Consider the following 19,506-nt stretch of genomic DNA (forward strand, 5'->3'; position numbering starts at 1 on the left):
TCGGGAGATAGTGAGTTCGAACCCCACTGTCGGCAGCCCTGAAGATGGTTTTCCGTGGTTTCCAGTTTTCACACCAGGCAAATGCTGGGGCTGTACTTTAATTAAGGCCACGGCCGCTTCCTTGACATTCCTAGCCCTTTCGTGTCCCATCGTTACTATAAGACCTAACTGTGTCGGTGCGCCATAAAGCAACTTCCAAAAAAAAAAAAAAAAAAAAAAGATGTGTTGAATAAAAATTAGGAAATGTTTGTAACAGCATTTTTGTATGAAAATATGGTGTAGTGGTTGTGAAAGCTGAATATTACAGCAGTTCGAATGAAAGTCCAAATCAAATCTTGTTCTTGTAAACACAGGACAATCAAATATTAAATGATCCACTGTTTGCTGAAAGTGTCGTCCTTTCTGGGTTATACAGACACTGTATCTGGTAACCACATTCTGACTGACGCGAGTGAGTTCTACCACTGTAATGTTTCTGTTTTAATTCGTAATGTTTTCTTCCGCCATTGTTTTTTCGATACACCTTTTCTTTCAGGTTACCCCACAAGTAAAAATCACACACTGTTAGATCTGGAGGACGAGAGGAGAACAGACCAGCACTGATCACTCTGTCTGCAAACACTTCTGATTTTTCTTCTTCCGTTAACTGATGGAAGAGCGGCATCAAAATGTCATATTGGTACCTCTCTGCATTTATTGTCTCGAAAAAAAAAAAGAAGGTCCAATTATTTCTCTTGCACTAGCAACACATCAAACACCCAATCTTCCTATCATAATGAGGGACACCATTAGGATTTTCTGCACACAAATAGCGAAAGTTATGACTGTTCACACCACCATTAAGATCAAACCAGTACTTTTACATACGAAAATACGGTGTTGCAATGATAACTGTCTCACCATGTTAACAGCTGAGATTCAGACTGGCGACTGATGCTCGCCAGATCGAACACGTGCAGGCTGCTTGCTATGCGCGCGCCTCTCATACTGCAGCTGCCGTAACGCAGAGTACAAACATGTAGCGTTCGGTTTGTGTTTATATGAGAGACCCTGTATATGTTTCTCTTTTCGGGGGATCATGAATAACGGAGATATCAATACCAATGTTGTATTTTATAAATTGAACTATACAGGATGGTCCGAAACAACGTGAACTGGGCATATTAAGTGTTAAGAGTGTTGGTCATACTGATGCATACCTTGAAACAATTAATTTGGTAAGTTATCTCGTCCCGTCATTTTATCAGCTGTTTTATCAGCTTCGCGGGTTAATTCAAATGGGCTTTGCGAGACGGTGTTGCTAAATCTGCACGTGCCTTAAGAACGGCTTGGGAGCCTTGTCAAGAAATCATCATCAAACACTAACACACCGTTGGTTTGAGCCGGGGTTACCGTACATCCGAATTTATGTTGACGTTCAACTACACAAAGCGAAGGCCGTATTTTCATCTTCATCGCTCTAGTTAAATGAGTGCGGCGTGTTATTTCAGAGGCAGGGTAAGTAGGTCGGCATTCGGAAGGTCCAGCTAAACAAGGCAATGGCAGAATTTTCTTAACATGTGATAGCTCCGGCAGATAACTTGAGGGGAAGGTTTCAAACATCTTTCATTTTATGTAAAGTTCTAATTTAACGTTCTAAATATAGATTTAATATCCGCGTACATTTTTACGATTTCTGCTAATGTCCGCATATTTTACTTTTGGGAAGTAAGATCTTTTGAATTTTGTTTCATTCCGTATTGTCAACAAGTTATTTATATTTTTTACATCGATCATTCAATTACACCGTGTGTTATTCGCTTACAATCGATCTGTTATGCTAGTCCAAGACCAACTGTAGTTGGTGTTGGCTAGTGAAACCACTGATAATACCGATTTACATTGCTTACAATCGATGTAATTGCGCAGTTCTTCTTTGCAGTGCTAGCCCATTACGCTGGCGTTGAGAGGTTGTTCTCCTTAATACAGACACAGTGGACAAAGGAGAGAAATAGACTTACAGTTGATTCTGTAAAAGGGACTGCAATCGTAAAATTTAATTTTAGATAGGTGAAATGCAAAAACCATTTTAAATATTTTTGTCAACGAAAGGAACTGTTAAAAAAAATTCAGTCCAGTGAGAAATACCTATGGGACATTGATTCTAAAGTGTAGCTATGTGCGATGTGTGTAATATTTTTAGTTTGTTTGTTTCTTATGAAAATATAGATAACTCGAAACATAACATTGAACTAAGAACTAAATAATGTTTCATTCGGGATTCGGTGGTTCTAAGAGCGTGTTGATCAACTATCACAACAGCTAAGTAAACGTAAAACGAGTATAAGACCGTAACATACTTGTTTCGAAATGCCATTCGCTTCGTATGACTGTCACACAATTACATTCATTCTTTTTCTTGTTTTTCTTTTTCTTCAATATTGCGTTGGGCTCTTTCATTATATAACGACTGAAATGTCATCGGAACGCCAAGTCTCCACCTCAAAGATGATTGGTTTCAGCAGACAAATACAGGAAACGGTGGGAAGAAGCATACAAGAGGAACAAGATGCCGTAGCGAAACAGGTATTAACGGAGTTATTGTCAGTCATAAAACGGAAGTTCGTCAATGTTGAAAATGTCCTACCTATTGCACTGCCTACAATTCTCGATCCGATTTAAGATTTTGCCTTTTATTAGTAGTGCTCAATCCAATGATTGGAGTATTTATTCCGACTGCGCAGCAACAGGTCCTATATCGCAGTTACGGACCGTGACGTCACCGTGGAGAGTCGAGCACTTCGCACGGATTACTCGGAGAGGCCCGGAAACGCCAGGCTCGATTCTCGCGAGTACAAGCGTCACTCGCGCACATCACTAGTATTTACAATTCTTAGAGGTGAGCCTTTGTAACTGAGTGTATCTGTTGTTCCTCGTCTTCCCGCCCCCCCCCCCCCCCCTCTAAAACCCATGACTACTGTCTTCTGCTCATTAATTTCTAAATTGTTTTCTTTGTTTTGATAGGTTGATAATTGCTTTTTGATGTTCATCTCGGTGTGGCTACGTAATTACCATATCGTCGGAGTATAGGTAAATTCTTACATGATTCTCAGCGAATGATCTCTACAGTCTGAAGAGTTGGTTTTGATTGTGCTAAATCGTCGCATAGTTTTCTGATACTATTTTTTTTATCAGTTTTGTAAAACAGTTTTTCCCAGTTATCTCTTCCAGTTTCTGAAGGATCAGGCTCCTGCTCGTGGAGTCGAAGGCTTTGCCATTGTCGACGAACACTGCATATAGTTTTTTTTTGTGTGGCTTGATTGCTTCTTGTATATCTTAAAGCAAGACGTATGGGAGGAAATTGCCAACGAAATAAAATGCCAGAAGAATGGAAAAGAAAATGGGTTCGTTATTACCATCCTTTCAACGGGAGACTGCCAAAATTGAAGAAAAACCGAAGAACAGGTACAAGTAGGTTTTTAAGTGAAAAGAGTTCATTATGCAGGGTTACATAATTTGTTATAACTTATAGTTACACCGTAATTTGTGTTACAGGAAGAGATGACATACACAAGAGTCCTTGGTTTGCATTGAAAACAATGATATTCCTGCAGGTCAAAGACGAACTCAGGCTAAAATTAAATACAGTAAGTTTTAATTAATGCATGTTCATTTTGCCATTCTGTTATTAAAAACATCACCAATTCCAATCAAACTTCTTGAGCTGTGTGAGTTGATCTATGTGGAGTGTTTCTGAGAGAAGCTACCTCTGTAAACGCTTACAAGAATATATTTAAAAAAAATTGTCATTGCTTAATAAACATGCGTGGTATTCGTGTACCTGCCACCAGGGTGTAGCGCCGTTCTGGCCAACAATGGTTCATCTCTCAACCAGCTGGACACCGTCACTAGCCCCCTCACGAAACTCGGAATCTTGCACTGCAAAACTGCAACGTTGCCACGCATAACGAACACATTGTGTACTTGAAGTTGGTAGGACTGCACCACGTCTGAAATATAAAGAAAGAAATGAGCATTAACACAAATCAAATCAAATCAAATCAAATCAAATCAAATCAAATCAAATCAAATCAAATCAAATCAAATCAAATCAAATCAAATCAAATCAAATCAAATCAAATCAAATCAAATCAAATCAAATCAAATCAAATCAAATCAAATCAAATCAAATCAAATCAAATCAAATCAAATCAAATCAAATCAAATCAAATCAAATCAAATCAAATCAAATCAAATCAAATCAAATCAAATCAAATCAAATCAAATCAAATCAAATCAAATCAAATCAAATCAAATCAAATCAAATCAAATCAAATCAAATCAAATCAAATCAAATCAAATCAAATCAAATCAAATCAAATCAAATCAAATCAAATCAAATCAAATCAAATCAAATCAAATTAAATTAAATTAAATTAAATTAAATTAAATTAAATCAAATTAAATTAAATTAAATTAAATTAAATTAAATTAAATTAAATTAAATCAAATCAAATCAAATCAAATCAAATCAAATCAAATCAAATCAAATCAAATCCAATCCACTGAATATATTTGAAACATGCAGTTTCGTGTATTGTGGGATACACTTATTATTTTTATAGTGATCTACTGAGGCTTAAATGTAGTGCAGTACACAGGATCTAGTCATCCAGGTCTCAAATAAGGCATATTGGTAATTCTAGGGGGTACACGTCCGACTCATTGGCTGAATGGTCAGCATTGAGGCTCCCGGGTTCGATTCTCGGCCGGTTCGGGGATTTTAATCGCCTCTGATTAATTCTTCTGGCTCGGGGGCTGGGTGTTTGTGTTTGTCCCAACGCTTTCCTCTTCATATTCACACTACCAACCAACTCAGAAACACGCAATATAGGGTTGGCGTATGGAAGGGCATCCGGACGTAAAACAGGGCCAAACCCATATGTGCGACACAGTTCGCACCCGCGATCCCGCAGGTGTGGGAAAAGCGGTACAAAAAGATTCCTAGGGAGTACACGTGCTTGTGTTTAAAATAATAATCAACTGAGAGTACTTCGTGGATACTACAACAGTTCTGAGATACTTCATCGCTTGCATCCTGAATACGTGAAGGGTGCTCATTTATTTTCAAAGTGTACAGAAAATATTCAGGTGTGTTTTCAGGAAACCATGTGGCATACATAAGACAAGGAGGAAACTTAATGAAGATTTTGCTACGATTGAAGAGTAATTATTGACCCTAACAATGGGCTGTGCTGTTTGGGATCACTTAGCTATCAGCATGCATTCGGGAGATAGTGGGTTCGAACCTCACTGTTGGCAGTCATGGTGATTATTTTCTCTGGTTTCCCATTTCCACACCAGGCAAATGCTGGGGATGTACCTAACCTTTTCTTATCCCATCATCGCTGTAAGATTTATCTTTGTCGGTGTGACGTAAAGCAGATCCTAAAAAAATCCAACAACAACTAATTATTTGCCATTCCGTCAAAGTTAAACAATCAAAATAAAAAACCATCACAGTAGGAACGAAAAAAAGTCCTCATATCAAAGTAAGTAAACAACCAAACGTCTTGGAAGATTCTTTATAGAATCCCACGGTAATTTTGATGAGTAATGTAGTTGGTCAGACTACGTCCAAAATATGACGAGTTTTCAGTTTATTGTATTTTCTGAATAGGTTACCTGCCTATAAACGAAACAAAACACTTAGAAACAATGCAAGGTTTCAAGGCCAGTGCTAAAAGAAGTAGGCCTAATATATTCCGGGCTGTGGAACCGTGATCAACGGCTTATTCAAGTGTTACAGACATCTTCAATGATGGCTTGACGCTGTTGAAGTTTCATTCTTATCATTAAGGCAGGGAAAATATTTGTTTTTGTTTACGGAATGCTGATTTGTATAACTTACTAGCCTCCGACGGCTCATACTGAGATCTCACAATCTAATATCTAGCACAATTCAAACAGAAGGCTACATGGCTTGAGCGATTCAGTTATAAGGTAAGCACGGTACGAACCAAATACATTCCTTTGCCCACAGCATTTTCCATACCGTGATGGATCACAGGGTAAAGAAAGAAAGAAAGAAAGAAAGAAAGAAAGAAAGAAATACATAAATACATAAATACATAAATAAATAAATAAATAAATAAATAAATAAATAAATAAATAAATAAATAAATAAATAAATAAATAAATAAATAAATAAATAAATAAATAAATAAATAAATAAATAAATCAATCAATCAATCAATCAATCAATCAATCAATCAATCAATCAATCAATCAATCAATCAATCAATCAATCAATCAATCAATCAATCAATCAATCAATCAATCAATCAATCAATCAATCAATCAATCAATCAATCAATCAATCAATCAATCAATCAATCAATCAATCAATCAATCAATCAATCAATCAATCAATCAATCAATCAATCAATCAATCAATCAATCAATCAATCAATCAATCAATCAATCAATCAATCTCCATTTAGATGTTCAATGGTTTCGTACATTTCCATTGATGCATTTTTCATATCGCTTATGCCTCGTCCTATAAATGAATATTTAAGTTAATATCCATGTAGTACAAGTTATCCTTTCTCAGTTTACAGATAGATGCCCTTCCTAATACCAAACCTACATAGAGGGATGCATTCAACAGTTATACAAGGGCTGTAAATACAGCAATGGCAATATTGATAGAACGCAACATGTATTGAACTAACAAGTAAAATTGCATTACATTTCTTCTATGCAGTCACCCGCAAAATCTATTACCTTGTGCCTAATGTCGGCAAGCCGCAGGGGACCGTTGGCAAGGCGTTCTCTGTTGACAGCGACGGAACACTCTACTGCGGGGAATACAGATACTACGTCAGGAAATAGGCGGTCTGGAAGCGGTTCCTTCAACTTCGGAAACAGGTCGAATTCATATGGAGTCATGTCTGGTGAGTACGGAGGGTGTTCTAACACCTCATTCCAACCCGCAGGAAACGCCTTGACCCATTGTGCACCTGAATTATATGGTAAAGCATTCTCGCGACAGGCTTCGCGTAAGCCTCGATTACATTCTGATGCATTTTTGCCACGGAAAACCCTGAATTTAAAGCACGAACTCTGATCACATTTTGAAAACATGCTTTAGAGCGGTGAAATCGACACTCTTCACTTCAACGCCATACAGCAACAACAGTCCAAACTGGATGACCTACCCTTTCTTTTACCGATAACTGCATTCATCAAAGTGTCTGACTTATTCCATTTTCCCCTGTCACGAGTGTTAATAGAAGATCGCTGCCCAGTTATACTTCCTCTTAAATCAATAATCACTACCACTCTCCCCCAATAATGCACTTACGTAACTTTGTTATTTTCATGAAGCCGGCAGCCGACATATTTGTGGACTGGGGCCCAAAAGCCTTTAAATTAAAGAAATATTATATTTTTCAATGCTGAAAGTTTTGTTCGGTGTATAGGTTATGAATAACTGTGCATTTGGGTTGTTTTATATTTATGAACTTTTCTTAACATTTTTGTAGGTGTTCTCCAAATAGTAACAATAAATACAACTCCAGTTCCAAGTGCTCTATAGATAAATTCTAGACCTCTCGTCACAATACTACAGTTAATGTCCTCCTTCCTTCTGCTCGTCTTGTACTCATGGATTTAGGGACATTTTCAGGTGTATAATTCAACGTTATTAAATGGTACAAATGTCATTGTAATAATAATAATAATAATAATAATAATAATAATAATAATAATAATAATAATAATAACCCTCCAGGGTTGGTTTTTCACTCGGACTCAGCGAGGGATCCCACCTCTACCGCCTCAAGGCCAGTGTCCTGGAGAGTGAGACTTTGGGTCGGGGGATACAACTGGGCAGGAGGACCAGTAACTCGCCCAGGCGGCCTCACCTACTATGCTGAACAGTGGCCTTATGGGGGTATGGGAAGATCGGAGGAGAAAGACAAAGAAGAGGGAAGGAGGCGGTTGTGCCCTTAAGTTAGGTACCATCCCGGCATTTGCCCGGAGGAGAAGTGAGAAACCACGGAAAACCACTTTCCAAATTTCGTGATAGAGCCAGGAATCGAACCCGTTCCTCCGGGGGTGGCAGCTAATCATCACACTAACCATTACACGACAGAGACGTAATAATAATAATAATAATAATAATAATAATAATAATAATAATAATAATAATAATAATAATAATAATAATAATAATAATAGCTGCAGTCGCTTAAGTGCGGCCAGTATCCAGTAATCGGGAGATAGTGGGTTCGAGCCCCACTGTCGGCAGCCCTGAAGATGGTTTTCCGTGGTTTCCCATTTTCACACCAGGCAAATGCCGGGGCTGTACCTTAATTAAGGCCACGGCCGCTTCCTTCCACTTCCTAGGCCTTTCCTATCCCATCGTCGCCAAAAGATCTATCTGTGTCGGTGCGACGTAAAACAAATAGCAAAAATAATAATAATAATAATAATAATAATAATAATAATAATAATAATAATAATAATAGTAATGTTTTCACGTCTTACTGTAACTCCCATTGTTTTCCGAGTGTCCGATGTGCCGATTTTGCCGATTTTTTCTCCCAGGGGTTCATTTACTTGCCGGTAAATGTACTGAACAGGAGACTGGAGTATCTGAACACCTCGATTACCACCCGAATGTCCGGCTCCGTGGCTAAATTGTTAGCATTCTGGCCTTTGGTCGCAGGGGTCCCGGGTTCGATTTCCGGCAGGGTCGGGAATTTTAACCTTCATTGGTTAATTTCATTGACACGGGGGCTGGGTGTATGTGTCGTCTTCATCATCATTTCATCCTTATCACGACGCGCAGGTCGCCTACGGGAGTCAAATCAAAAGACCTGCAACTGGCGAGCGGAAATTGTCCTTGGACACTCCCGGCACTAAAAGCCATACGCTATTTCATTTCACCACCGGAATGAGCCAGGATCGATCCCACCAACTTGTACTAGCACTCTACCATTTGAGGCACAGAGCACGTTTCCGCATCAGCACTCAATCACCAACACCTCAACAAATGATCGTGTTTGCGGTTGAAAGAGCTCGTAAATATTATGGCATTTCTCTTTCTTATGCTTTCCCTTTAAACCAGCAACCAGAACACTTAGAATATCAATTCTCTTATCCTCCAGACAGAGTTCATCCAAGAACATTAACACGGTATCCACCTGTCTCTCGTTCATTTCAGAAGCACATACAATGAAACATTTGTACCTGGTACAGTACGTTGTTGAAATTCAATCCCAGTTGAAATTAGAGACATAAATAACTCTAGACTGTATTAAAAGTTTCTATTTATAGGAGTAACTACCGTAAACTAAGTAGGGGTGTTGTAAACACCATTAATTTCAATGTAGAGAACTGGACCTTTAAATATATTATCTCATGAGTTACATGTACAGTACAATCCGATTTAATTGCTTTCTAGATTACATTACTGCATGAATATTAACAACGTTCCAATTTAAAATATCCATCAAATTCAGATAATAAATATTTTTACATTTACTTTTTTTTAATTGACAATCTAACTGTTGCAGATTGAAACTGAACAAACGAAATTCAATTTAATATGTACCTTGAGGGATGAATTTAAATAATTAAGAAGACAGGATCGAGTTAATTGCGAGGGAATTCAAGTAATTAGCGTTGCTGTTGAATTCACAATCATTAAAGAAAGTGAAAAATTACTACAAAAATACGTGAAAAATACGGCCTTAATATTGAGCTATAAATTCAACGTGAAGATTAAATTAATTTAAAGAAACAAGACAGCAGTAATGGATGCCAATATCAAAATTATGTGTATTGCACTAAAATGTTAACTTAAGGGTGCAAGATTAATACAAATGGACGAAGCAAAAGTACGAGAGCAGAATTTTCCAATCCATGGTGGCTTTCAACAAGAAAAGGCCCATCCTGTCTGTAACATATGGAAAAGACCTCAGCTATATTTAGGCAACTTTCATCCCCTGTTTAGTTAATGCCATTTGGGATAGCAAGTTTGGACTCCCTGCAGTTACCATTGTCATTGGTTCTGTTACTCAGCCTGCCGATAAGTAACCCTTTATACATCGACAGGAGCGAATACTCAATTTTTGAGAAAGTAAGGTAACGCCTTTAGGAGCTGTTACTATCCGCGCCCAATAAACGGCCGGCTCGCCGCCAATAAAACTACCCCGGCCACGCCTGTTCATCATATTTCTGGATCTCTCCTGGAAGAGTACAGACCAATCATGTTTAAGAGTTGGACACTGGGGGAAGGTGAACGTGTAGGCTTTTAATTATGTGATACTTACGCTAAATAAGAATGATGGACGGAGATCTTGTTCAGAGATTGTTCAGACCGATTAAAGAAGCTCTAGGAGGGCAACGATTTGAAGATGATGACAGTGTGGTAGACTTCGTGCGCAACTGGCTGGTAACACGACCCTGTTCATTTTACAGCGAGGGCATCAAAAAGCTGCCCAAACGCTGGGACAAATGCATTTCCAAAGCAGGAAACTATGTGGAAAAATGAATTGTAATCGTCTCGTGTCTTTAAATAAATGAATTTAAATAAAAAATAAAATCCCGTTTACATTTGGTGCCCCTTCGCATAACTTTGGGGGAAGTTAGGAAGTTTCGTTTCGTTGTAAACCTAAACGATGTAGGTAACTTCGAGATGTCTATATGCAGCATTTGGTGCGTCAGTTGCTACCTCTAGATTCGCGAGACTCTGGGTCAGCAGATTGTTAAAGCTGGGTCATAGTAGCACCTTTTAGAGTCGTTTAGCCCTTTGGAGACCTTTAGCCTGTCAAAGAATTTTACCCTGTTCGAGCCGATTAGGGGCCTTTAGCTCATTATAGCCCTTGAGCCTATTAACGTCCTTTAGCCCTTCAAACTATATATGCGATTTAGCCTTTTAACTCATGCAAGTCCTTAAGCCGTTTAGTCCATTACAGTCCATTAAAGCCCTTTAGCCCTGGAGGAGGTGGTGAGGCGTAGGTGAACGTGGAGGTAGATGTAGAGGAGGAGGTGGAGGTAGAGGTGGATTGGAGGTTGAGGCGTAGGTTTGAGTGGAGGTGGAGAGTGAGGTAGAGGTGGAGGTGGAGGCTGACGTGGAGCCGGAGGTTGAGGTGGAGGTGGTGGTGAATATTGAAGCGGAGTTTGGGGTTGAGCTGGATATGGAGTTGTAGTTCGAGGTGGTGGTAGAGGCGGAGATGGAGGTAGAGCAGGGGAGGAGGAGGAGGAGGAGGAGGAGGAGGAGGATATAGCCCTTTGCAGTAGCAGAATTAGCTAAAGCATACAAGAATCGCACCATTGACCTCGATCTAGAGTTAGTTTTATAAAAGAATGTTTAGAATAACATGAATGAATATCAAATTAGTTATTTTCTAAGCGCCCTATCCCATATTTTTGAAAATATACGGACGAAGGGTAGAAACGTTATGTGAAGACGCAGAGCAGGTAAAAGGAAACATTTTGAGCTAAGGAGGAGTTGTCTAGAACTACCGTTTTGGAAAATCATGAGTTTAAGTTAAGGGATGGTTTTACCGCTAACGTACTTTTTACTCTAAAAGTAATTTGAAGTATATCCGAGACTGTTTTTTTAACGTTGGAAGTTATGTTTACCTAACATTTTGAAAGTAATGTTAAGTAGTTCTGCCATAAGAAGTACATGGCCACATTTAGGCCTCTAGCAACTGAACAAATTATCGGATAAACATGAAAGTTAAAAAGTGGATCGGAAAGATATCATTTGAATCTGTCGGCGTAAGTTACGAAGGCCGATTCAATATAAATGGGATTTTTGTTCCTGAACATAAACAGTTGGTAGGACTGGCTCCGTGCTCCTGCTATGCTCAGGTGGGACCGTTAGGAGTTGGAAGAGCGTGCTGTTAGATATTTCCCGCCGTTTCGTCAGCAACGCTCACGATGTCGGAGCAACAGGTGCACCCCTCCACTGCGCAACGCATAATTATAAAATTTCTTGCTAGTGAAGGAGTTACAGCGACGGAAATTTGCCAGAGATTGACTGCACAGTTCGGTGATCAAACATTGTCAAGGACGCGTGTGTTCACCTGGCATGAAGAGTTCAAGGAGGGACGAGAACGTGTGGAAAATCAGCAAAACGACCGCCGTCCTCAGGCCAGTATTACAGACGAAAAAATTCGTGCAGTTAAGGACATTATTGATGACGATCGACGGGGGACAGTATTAGAATTTGCAGAACTAGTCGGAATCAGTTATGGGAACTCTCAAGCAATCATCACAAACGACCTGCAGTACCGTAAAGTGTGTTCCAGATGGTTCCCTCGCATTGTGAAGTTGAGACGTTTGGAGGCCTGTCAGAGGCTTACAGCAAGGTTTGAGGAAGAAGGTGATGCAGTTTTGAGTCGGATCGTCACCTGCGACGAAACATGGATCTACCACTACACTCCCGAATGCAAACAAGCCAGCAGGGAGTGGCGGAGGCAAGGGGGATAGCACCAGTGAAAGCCAAGACTCGACTGGCAGCTAGCAAGGTCCTTGCAACCGTTTATTTAGATCGGTGAGGCATTTTGCTGATTAATTTTTTGCATGAGCAGCTCACTATCAATGATGCTTACTACTGCGAGCTGTTTAACAAGGCGAGGGTTGCATATCGCCGCAAAAGACGAGACCAACCGATTCGACAGGTCATCCTCCTCCACGACAATGTGCGGCCCCATACTGCAGCTCTATCTCCAAGGTACAGGAAATGCACTGGACTACACTTGATCATCCTCCTTACAGCTCGGACTTATCGCGCTGCGATTTACATTTGTTCAGACCGCTTAAAGAAGCTCTAGGAGGGCAACGATTTGAAGATGATGACAGTGTGTTAGACTTCGTGCGCAACTGGCTGGTGACACGATCCTGTTCTTTTTACGACGAGGGCATCAGAAAGCTGCACATACGCTGGGACAAATGCATTTCCAAAGCAGGAATCTATGTGGAAAAATAAATTGTAATCGTCTCGTGTCTTTAAATAAATGAATTTAAATAAAATATAAAATCCCGTTTACATTTGATGCCCCTTTGCATAAGCTTGTAGCTTATGCATGCTGTTGGCCCCTGCGCCGTACTTGGATCTGTGAGGTTATTGCTTCTGTGAGGTTAATCCTGGATTCGAATCCAACGCTGTATGGTTAAGCCTGCACACGCAGCAAGCGTAAGGTTGTGACGTCATGTAAGGTTAAGCAGGCACTCTTAGTCTAGTCCTCATTCTAGCTCTCTGGAGTTTGTTTCATAAGGCCAATGTATAGCGGCTATCTTGTGCATTAGCCCATGCGCTAACTACTAACTACTAACCCACGTTCAGTAAACTATGGGAGAATCACCTGTTCCGAAGATTGAGTCCTACAACTTTAAGCGATTATCCTTGTGCCTTTTTGATACACGTAGCGAAACTCAAACGAACGGGGCACTGCAGATGTCCATACTGAAAGGGTGTATCCGAAAGGTTGAAGTGAATTCGAGGAATGAATACTACTTCGTTCGCGGCATGTCCAGTCATGATAGTGGCTTCAGTAATATTCGGCATCAGTTTCTTGACTGAGAGTTGTGTTCCATTGCAGAGGGAAGGATGATCCAAATTCCTGAGAAGGATAATCGGTACCACAATCGTCCACTCCAAAATGTTTGAGGGTACTCCAGGTGACTCTAAGTTGTAAAAAATAGCCCTGTTGTGTAGTTGAGAGCCTCATCCGTATTACAAGTCGTATGGATAGAGTTGTAAATTAGTAGAACACCAGATAATTCTTAAAATTTGCTTGTTGGTGACGCTGGCGGCTTCATTATTGGAAAAAGAATTGCTCTTTGAAAAAGCCATGAAATGCTGTGCTCACATATGTTAATAATTTCAAATCTCTGCGTGCGTAGATTTGGCTCGGCATCGCACACATACACACAAACTCTTCCGGATAGCACGGACTAAATATGGCTCCCCGTGTCGGGGACCGAAAATGGCTTCCAATGCCATACACTTAAAATGGCACCTTGAGTGATATATCTTATACACTAGTTAAACTACATTTTTCTAACTGTAAATGTGATCACAGAAATAACTAGCTGAAGATTTATACTTCTTCTTACCAATAGAGAACTGTTCCACAGTTTATGGAAGTAACTTTTGCTACTCACGTTCATTCAATAGTGAACAGATAGAAACATGTTTAGGGTCTTCGAAGATTCCATTGATCATCTAGATTACAGAATAAAAAATCCTGGGTTTTTCTGTGAATGTAGCCATCTGAACTCTATTTACACGCAGTCCTTCACTACATACCATGCATTTCCTGATGTGTTTAAACTGTACGTAGTTCTAACATTAATGAGAGTCGGGTGCAGAGAATTACACTTCGTACAAAGTCTGCGGCAACATGTGTTTGTTTATTACAGTAGAGTAATTACACTTCACGTGTTCACTTTGTTTATTACATGAATAATGTTATTAAATCCATGTTTTATAACTAATTAGGTTTGTGTTAATTGAACACCATAAAGAATTAAAACGCAAATGGAATTAACATCTGGACCTAATGAGCAGTGTGGTTCTGACCTTTCGGGTATAACCTCCATGACCCCTTCGTCCATATAATTTGTAGTCGCGGCCACCAAATTAGGAGGGTCAGAGACATTACACTGTTGTCAAGGTTATGTAGCAAGCGGCGAAGTAATGTCTAACTGAACACATCATTTTGAAGGGCGAGGCAGTTTGTTCTCTCCCAAGCTCCTAACGTTACCTCCTGTAATATCGCAAAACAAATTACACCAGTGGCAGCTGGTGGTATCTGAAGCTGGGTGTTGCACCAACTATTTCTCTGTCACATTTTTATATGAGAAACTTACAGAAATAATAATAAACTCTTATCGTTAAGTAATGAAGTACGTTCCTATTCAAACTGAAATTTATCCGGCGAAAATTTCCCCTCCTGTTCTTTATTGATGCATTGATGCAAAATGTTGGTAATATTCACGGTCGACTGGTATGGCGTCTCCTAGTGGCTTGAGAAAGAAATTATCGTTGCGAGAGGAGAAAAAACAGGAATGAAGTCATCTCCTCAAAGTGGTGCAATCTAACGGAGACATTTGGAGTAATTATTCGATAGGTGGTTTGTTGGGCTCGTGCAATATCCAATAACCGATACCGGCGCGCGTGTTACCTGATGCTATGTACAGGCCTAGGTTTACTGCTTGGGAGTTGCTAAAGGAAAGCAAATCCCCTGAGTTTGATTCGAAGCCGGCAGCGTTTATTGGTCCATTACGAAGTATTAGTACATAGAACGACCAAAGATGGTTGATGTTAACATATTTTACAATATACGTTAGGTTTATTAAACTAAAAATAGAAGAAAAGACGATACATGAAGTGTAAAATTACTGGGAGTTGTAAATCACTGTTAATTTCAGCGGTGTAACTAGGAGTATTTTTCACATAAACTAATTAACAAGTAAATTGAAATCCGTGAAATCATGTATTGAAATTTTCAGTAAGCGGCTACGAATTTGTTTCTTCAACCAATCAAATATTTTCTGCGGCAAAAATGTAGAAAATCGTCGAACTTAAAATCTTTATCTGAAACATATTTCCATGAGTCTTTCAGTTTTCCTGGAAAATAGCCCGGATAGTGGCCATATACAGTAAATTTTGCGTCGAGTCAAGCGCACCAGCGCAGGAGACAGGTCACGGTAAGTACTTTTGAATTAAGCATTGATCAGTTTTATTAGCATATTTACATTTGTTTATGGTTTACAATATAACTTTAAATACTTGAATACTATATATTGGACTGCATAGAAAAGAGAACTACTTTAAAGAACACGCGGACCTGGAGTATATCCGCTTCGACTAAACGAGTGGTATTCAACGTTTTTGGTTGGCGTAACCCAAAATTCAATTGTTTTACCTTGGTACCCCCGAAGTACGAGTGTATTGCGATTAAACCAGAAATAACGAATGACTAGGGGATCCGTGCGAGAAATCTCGCATGTTCATAAAGTATGTGGTACATTAGACCCCTGGTGATCTACTGGTGAACTACCGAATGCACAAATCAGTACACTATTAGACAGTCTTACTTACGAAATAATGTTACCTTTGATTTTTTAACATTTATGGTATCCACTTGAACGGAAGCAAATGCAAGTGCATTATTATACTGACGAATGTTTCGGAAGTAATTTTTGGTTTTATCATTATTCTTTTCTTAACTGATAATTAAAGCATATTATAATGACATAAAACAGGCGTCCCAGTAGACAAAATGTGAACTGGACAGCAATGATCGCGCGTATTTTCCTACAGCAGCAGTATTTACAAATCGCACACTTCGTACAATTTCTTTAAAATCATTTTAAAAAGAAATTATCGACATTTATGAAATGAAAGTGCGATTCTTCACTGCTAAAGTATATTCTCTTTATTTTGAATGCTCATTTGTCACGATCGGTTACTTGTGAGCACCGCAGATACAACTGAAATAATATACAGTATATGATTGTTGCTGGATGCCAAATAATATGCATCATCATGTTCCGTAGCTTATTCCACTTGCTCAAGGTCCCTGCAAGCACTGGTTTAATGGCAGCCTAATTATTTGACCATTGGAGTCTTCTGTTCCTTTCAAAATCAAAAATCAAAATCAAAATCTCTTTATTTGCAAATGAGGTGTCTACCTCGGTGGCAAATGGTACACTAAAATACATTATTATCAAGCACTAAATTTTAAATTAACAAGAGACGAAGAAAATTTTCCTAGAATACAATATTATACAATTTACGCTAATAATTTGTTCTATTAAACACACACATCATCCTTAATAAATTTGTATTGTTTACAAAATTCTACTTATAATATCTTACAAACATAGTCAACTCATATACAGTATGTGAAATTACTTATAATAATATACAACTGGTATAAGATTAAAATTAACATTGAATTTATTTACATATTTATATTTTACCCATTTTGGAACCTAAGTAGCATAACGACCTGCTGCGTCTTAACCAGAGCCTCTTTTGCCACCACTTTTCAGAGTCCCTGATGGGCCTTCACAGCTACCGTAGCGGTCCCAGGGCCCTCGAAGTCCCCACTGTACTTCACCCCTACAGGCAGTCCCCTACTTGGGCTGTCCAAACTCCATAGACCAAGGGATGGAATTAATTTAATCACACACATTTTTTTATTTACAATATCCTGCACTGGTCGAATGCCCTCTAACATTTCATTTATTTTCTCTGTTGTTGTTTATTCTCTTCTTGAATATCTGTACAGATTTTGGAAAAGGATCAAACACTACCCCTGGTAAACTGTTCCACTCCTTCACGCCCTTCCCAATGAATGAAAATTTACCCCAATCGCTTCTGTTAAAATTCCTTCTAATTTTGTACTTGTGGTCAGTTCTACCAATATAACTATTTTCCAACTGAAGCCTCTCACGGATATCTCCCCATGCTTCTTCTCCTGTATAGGCTCTATATAATCATATAAGTCTAGTTTTCTCCCTCCTCTTACTTAAAGTTTCCCAACCAAGTTCCTTTAACATTTCTGATACACTATTCTTTCTCCTGAAATCCCCTGTTACAAACCTTGTTGCTTTCCTCTGCACACCATCTAGTTCTTTTATTAGGTATTCTTGGTGAGGATCCCAAACACTGTTTGCATATTCCAATAATGGACGAACCATACTTAAGTAACGTTTTTCTTTTAATTCTTTGTTGCATCCTTTAAGTAGCCTCATTATGACATGTAACGATATGTATGCTTTCCCAACAATGTCATCAACATGACCCTTCCAGTGCAAATTACTTTCAAATCTCACACCTAAGTATTTGCACTTGCCATCTTTAGGGATAACTACCCCATCCAAAGTATATTCAAATTCAGTTTTAAAGCTCCTGTTTGTAAATGTTGTAACAGTTGATTTGCCTCCATTAATCTTCATATTATTTTCTTCAACCCATTCTTGGATACTCTCAAGGTCCCTTTGTAATTCTGAGCATCCTCAATGTTATTTATTTCCCTATAAACAATTATGTCATCTGCATACAATCTTATTTTCGATGTTATATTGTTCCCTAAATCATTTGCGTATATTAAGAAAAGTAACGGACCGATTATACTACCCTGTGCAATTCCCTTCCAAACTTTCTCTTCCTGTGATATATTATTTCCTACTTTGACTTTCTGAACCCTTGAATTTAGAAATGTTCTTATCCAACGTATAACCCTTACGTCCAATCCTATTCCCTCCAATTTCTTTAATAATATTCCATGTTCCACTCTATCAAAGGCTTTGGAAAGATCTATGGCTATGCAATCTAACTGGCCTCCTGAATCCAACTGATCTGATATGTCCTGCCGAAATCCAACCAGTTGTGCCTCAAAAGAAAATTTCTTTCTAAATCCATACTGGCTCCTCATGAACCAATTTTTATCATCACATATCCCTCTAATGTACTTTGCTATTAAACTCTCCAGTATTTTACAAACTATACTGGTCAGGCTGATTGGTCTGTAGTTCTGTGGTTTCCTTTTATCACCCTTTCCTTTATAAATTGGTATTATTATAGATTCCTTCCATTCCTTTGGTATTACACTATTATTTATGACATAGTCAAAGAGAAATTTTAAACAAGGCACTATATACCGCCCCATTGTCTTTAATACCTCCCCAGTAATTTGATCACTTCCTGTTGCTTTTCCTTGCTGAAGCAGTTGGATTTCTCTGAAAATATCTTCATTTGTGAATGAGAAGCTTCTTGTTTCCCTATGTGCCTCTCCCTCTCTATCTTCTGTTATGGTTTCCAAGTCCTGACAATCTTCTACTGAATCTCTGAATTCCCTACTAAAGACGTTTGCTTTCTCAGTATCTGTTAAATAATGTTCACCCCCTTCTCCCACCATTGTAGGGATTTGGATTCCTTTTCCTTTTTGATTCCTAATATATGAATACAGCTTTTCCCATTTCCCTTTGTGGTCATTACCCTCTTGAAGAATGCCATTCATATAATTCTCTTTTGCTTCCTTTTTCACTCTATTCAGTTCCCTCATTAGCTGTTTTCTACTTTCTCTACTCTCCCTACCCTCTTTGATTTTCCTGTTTACTATTCTACATTTTCTTTTTACTTTTCTTATTTCCCTTGTATAATTAACAGGGTCTGAGGTCATTTTACCCTTCTTAACAGGTACAAATCTCTTCTCTCCTTCCCAAACGATTCCTTTAAATTTAGCCCAAAGTGTATCCACATTACTCCCTTCACTTATCCAACAACTGAATTGTGATTTAAGGTAAGTCCCAAATTCATCAACTTTAGTTTTTCTGTACAATTTCTTGTCTTGTGTGACCCTCTTATTAAGCCTTTTTGGTACCAGTCCTACATCCATTATTACAGCCTTATGGTCACCTATTCCTTCAATTACCTCAGTTTTATCAACAATTTCCCATGGTTTAACCAAGAATACATCTAGT

General features: G+C 38.7%; 1 protein-coding gene across 1 annotated transcript in view; it reads right to left on the minus strand.

The window, feature by feature from the left end:
* The window catches only part of LOC136872151 (cell adhesion molecule Dscam1), a 476,843-nt gene that overhangs the window by 240,696 nt on the left and 216,641 nt on the right, over window positions 1–19,506 (minus strand). The window contains exon 3 of the mRNA XM_067145993.2: window positions 3,821–3,989. Coding sequence (XP_067002094.2) covers window positions 3,821–3,989 — 169 coding nt within the window. The remainder of the gene's footprint in view (window positions 1–3,820; window positions 3,990–19,506) is intronic.

This window comes from Anabrus simplex, chromosome 4, assembly GCF_040414725.1.
Source record: "Anabrus simplex isolate iqAnaSimp1 chromosome 4, ASM4041472v1, whole genome shotgun sequence".
Taxonomy (NCBI): Eukaryota; Metazoa; Arthropoda; class Insecta; order Orthoptera; family Tettigoniidae; genus Anabrus; species Anabrus simplex.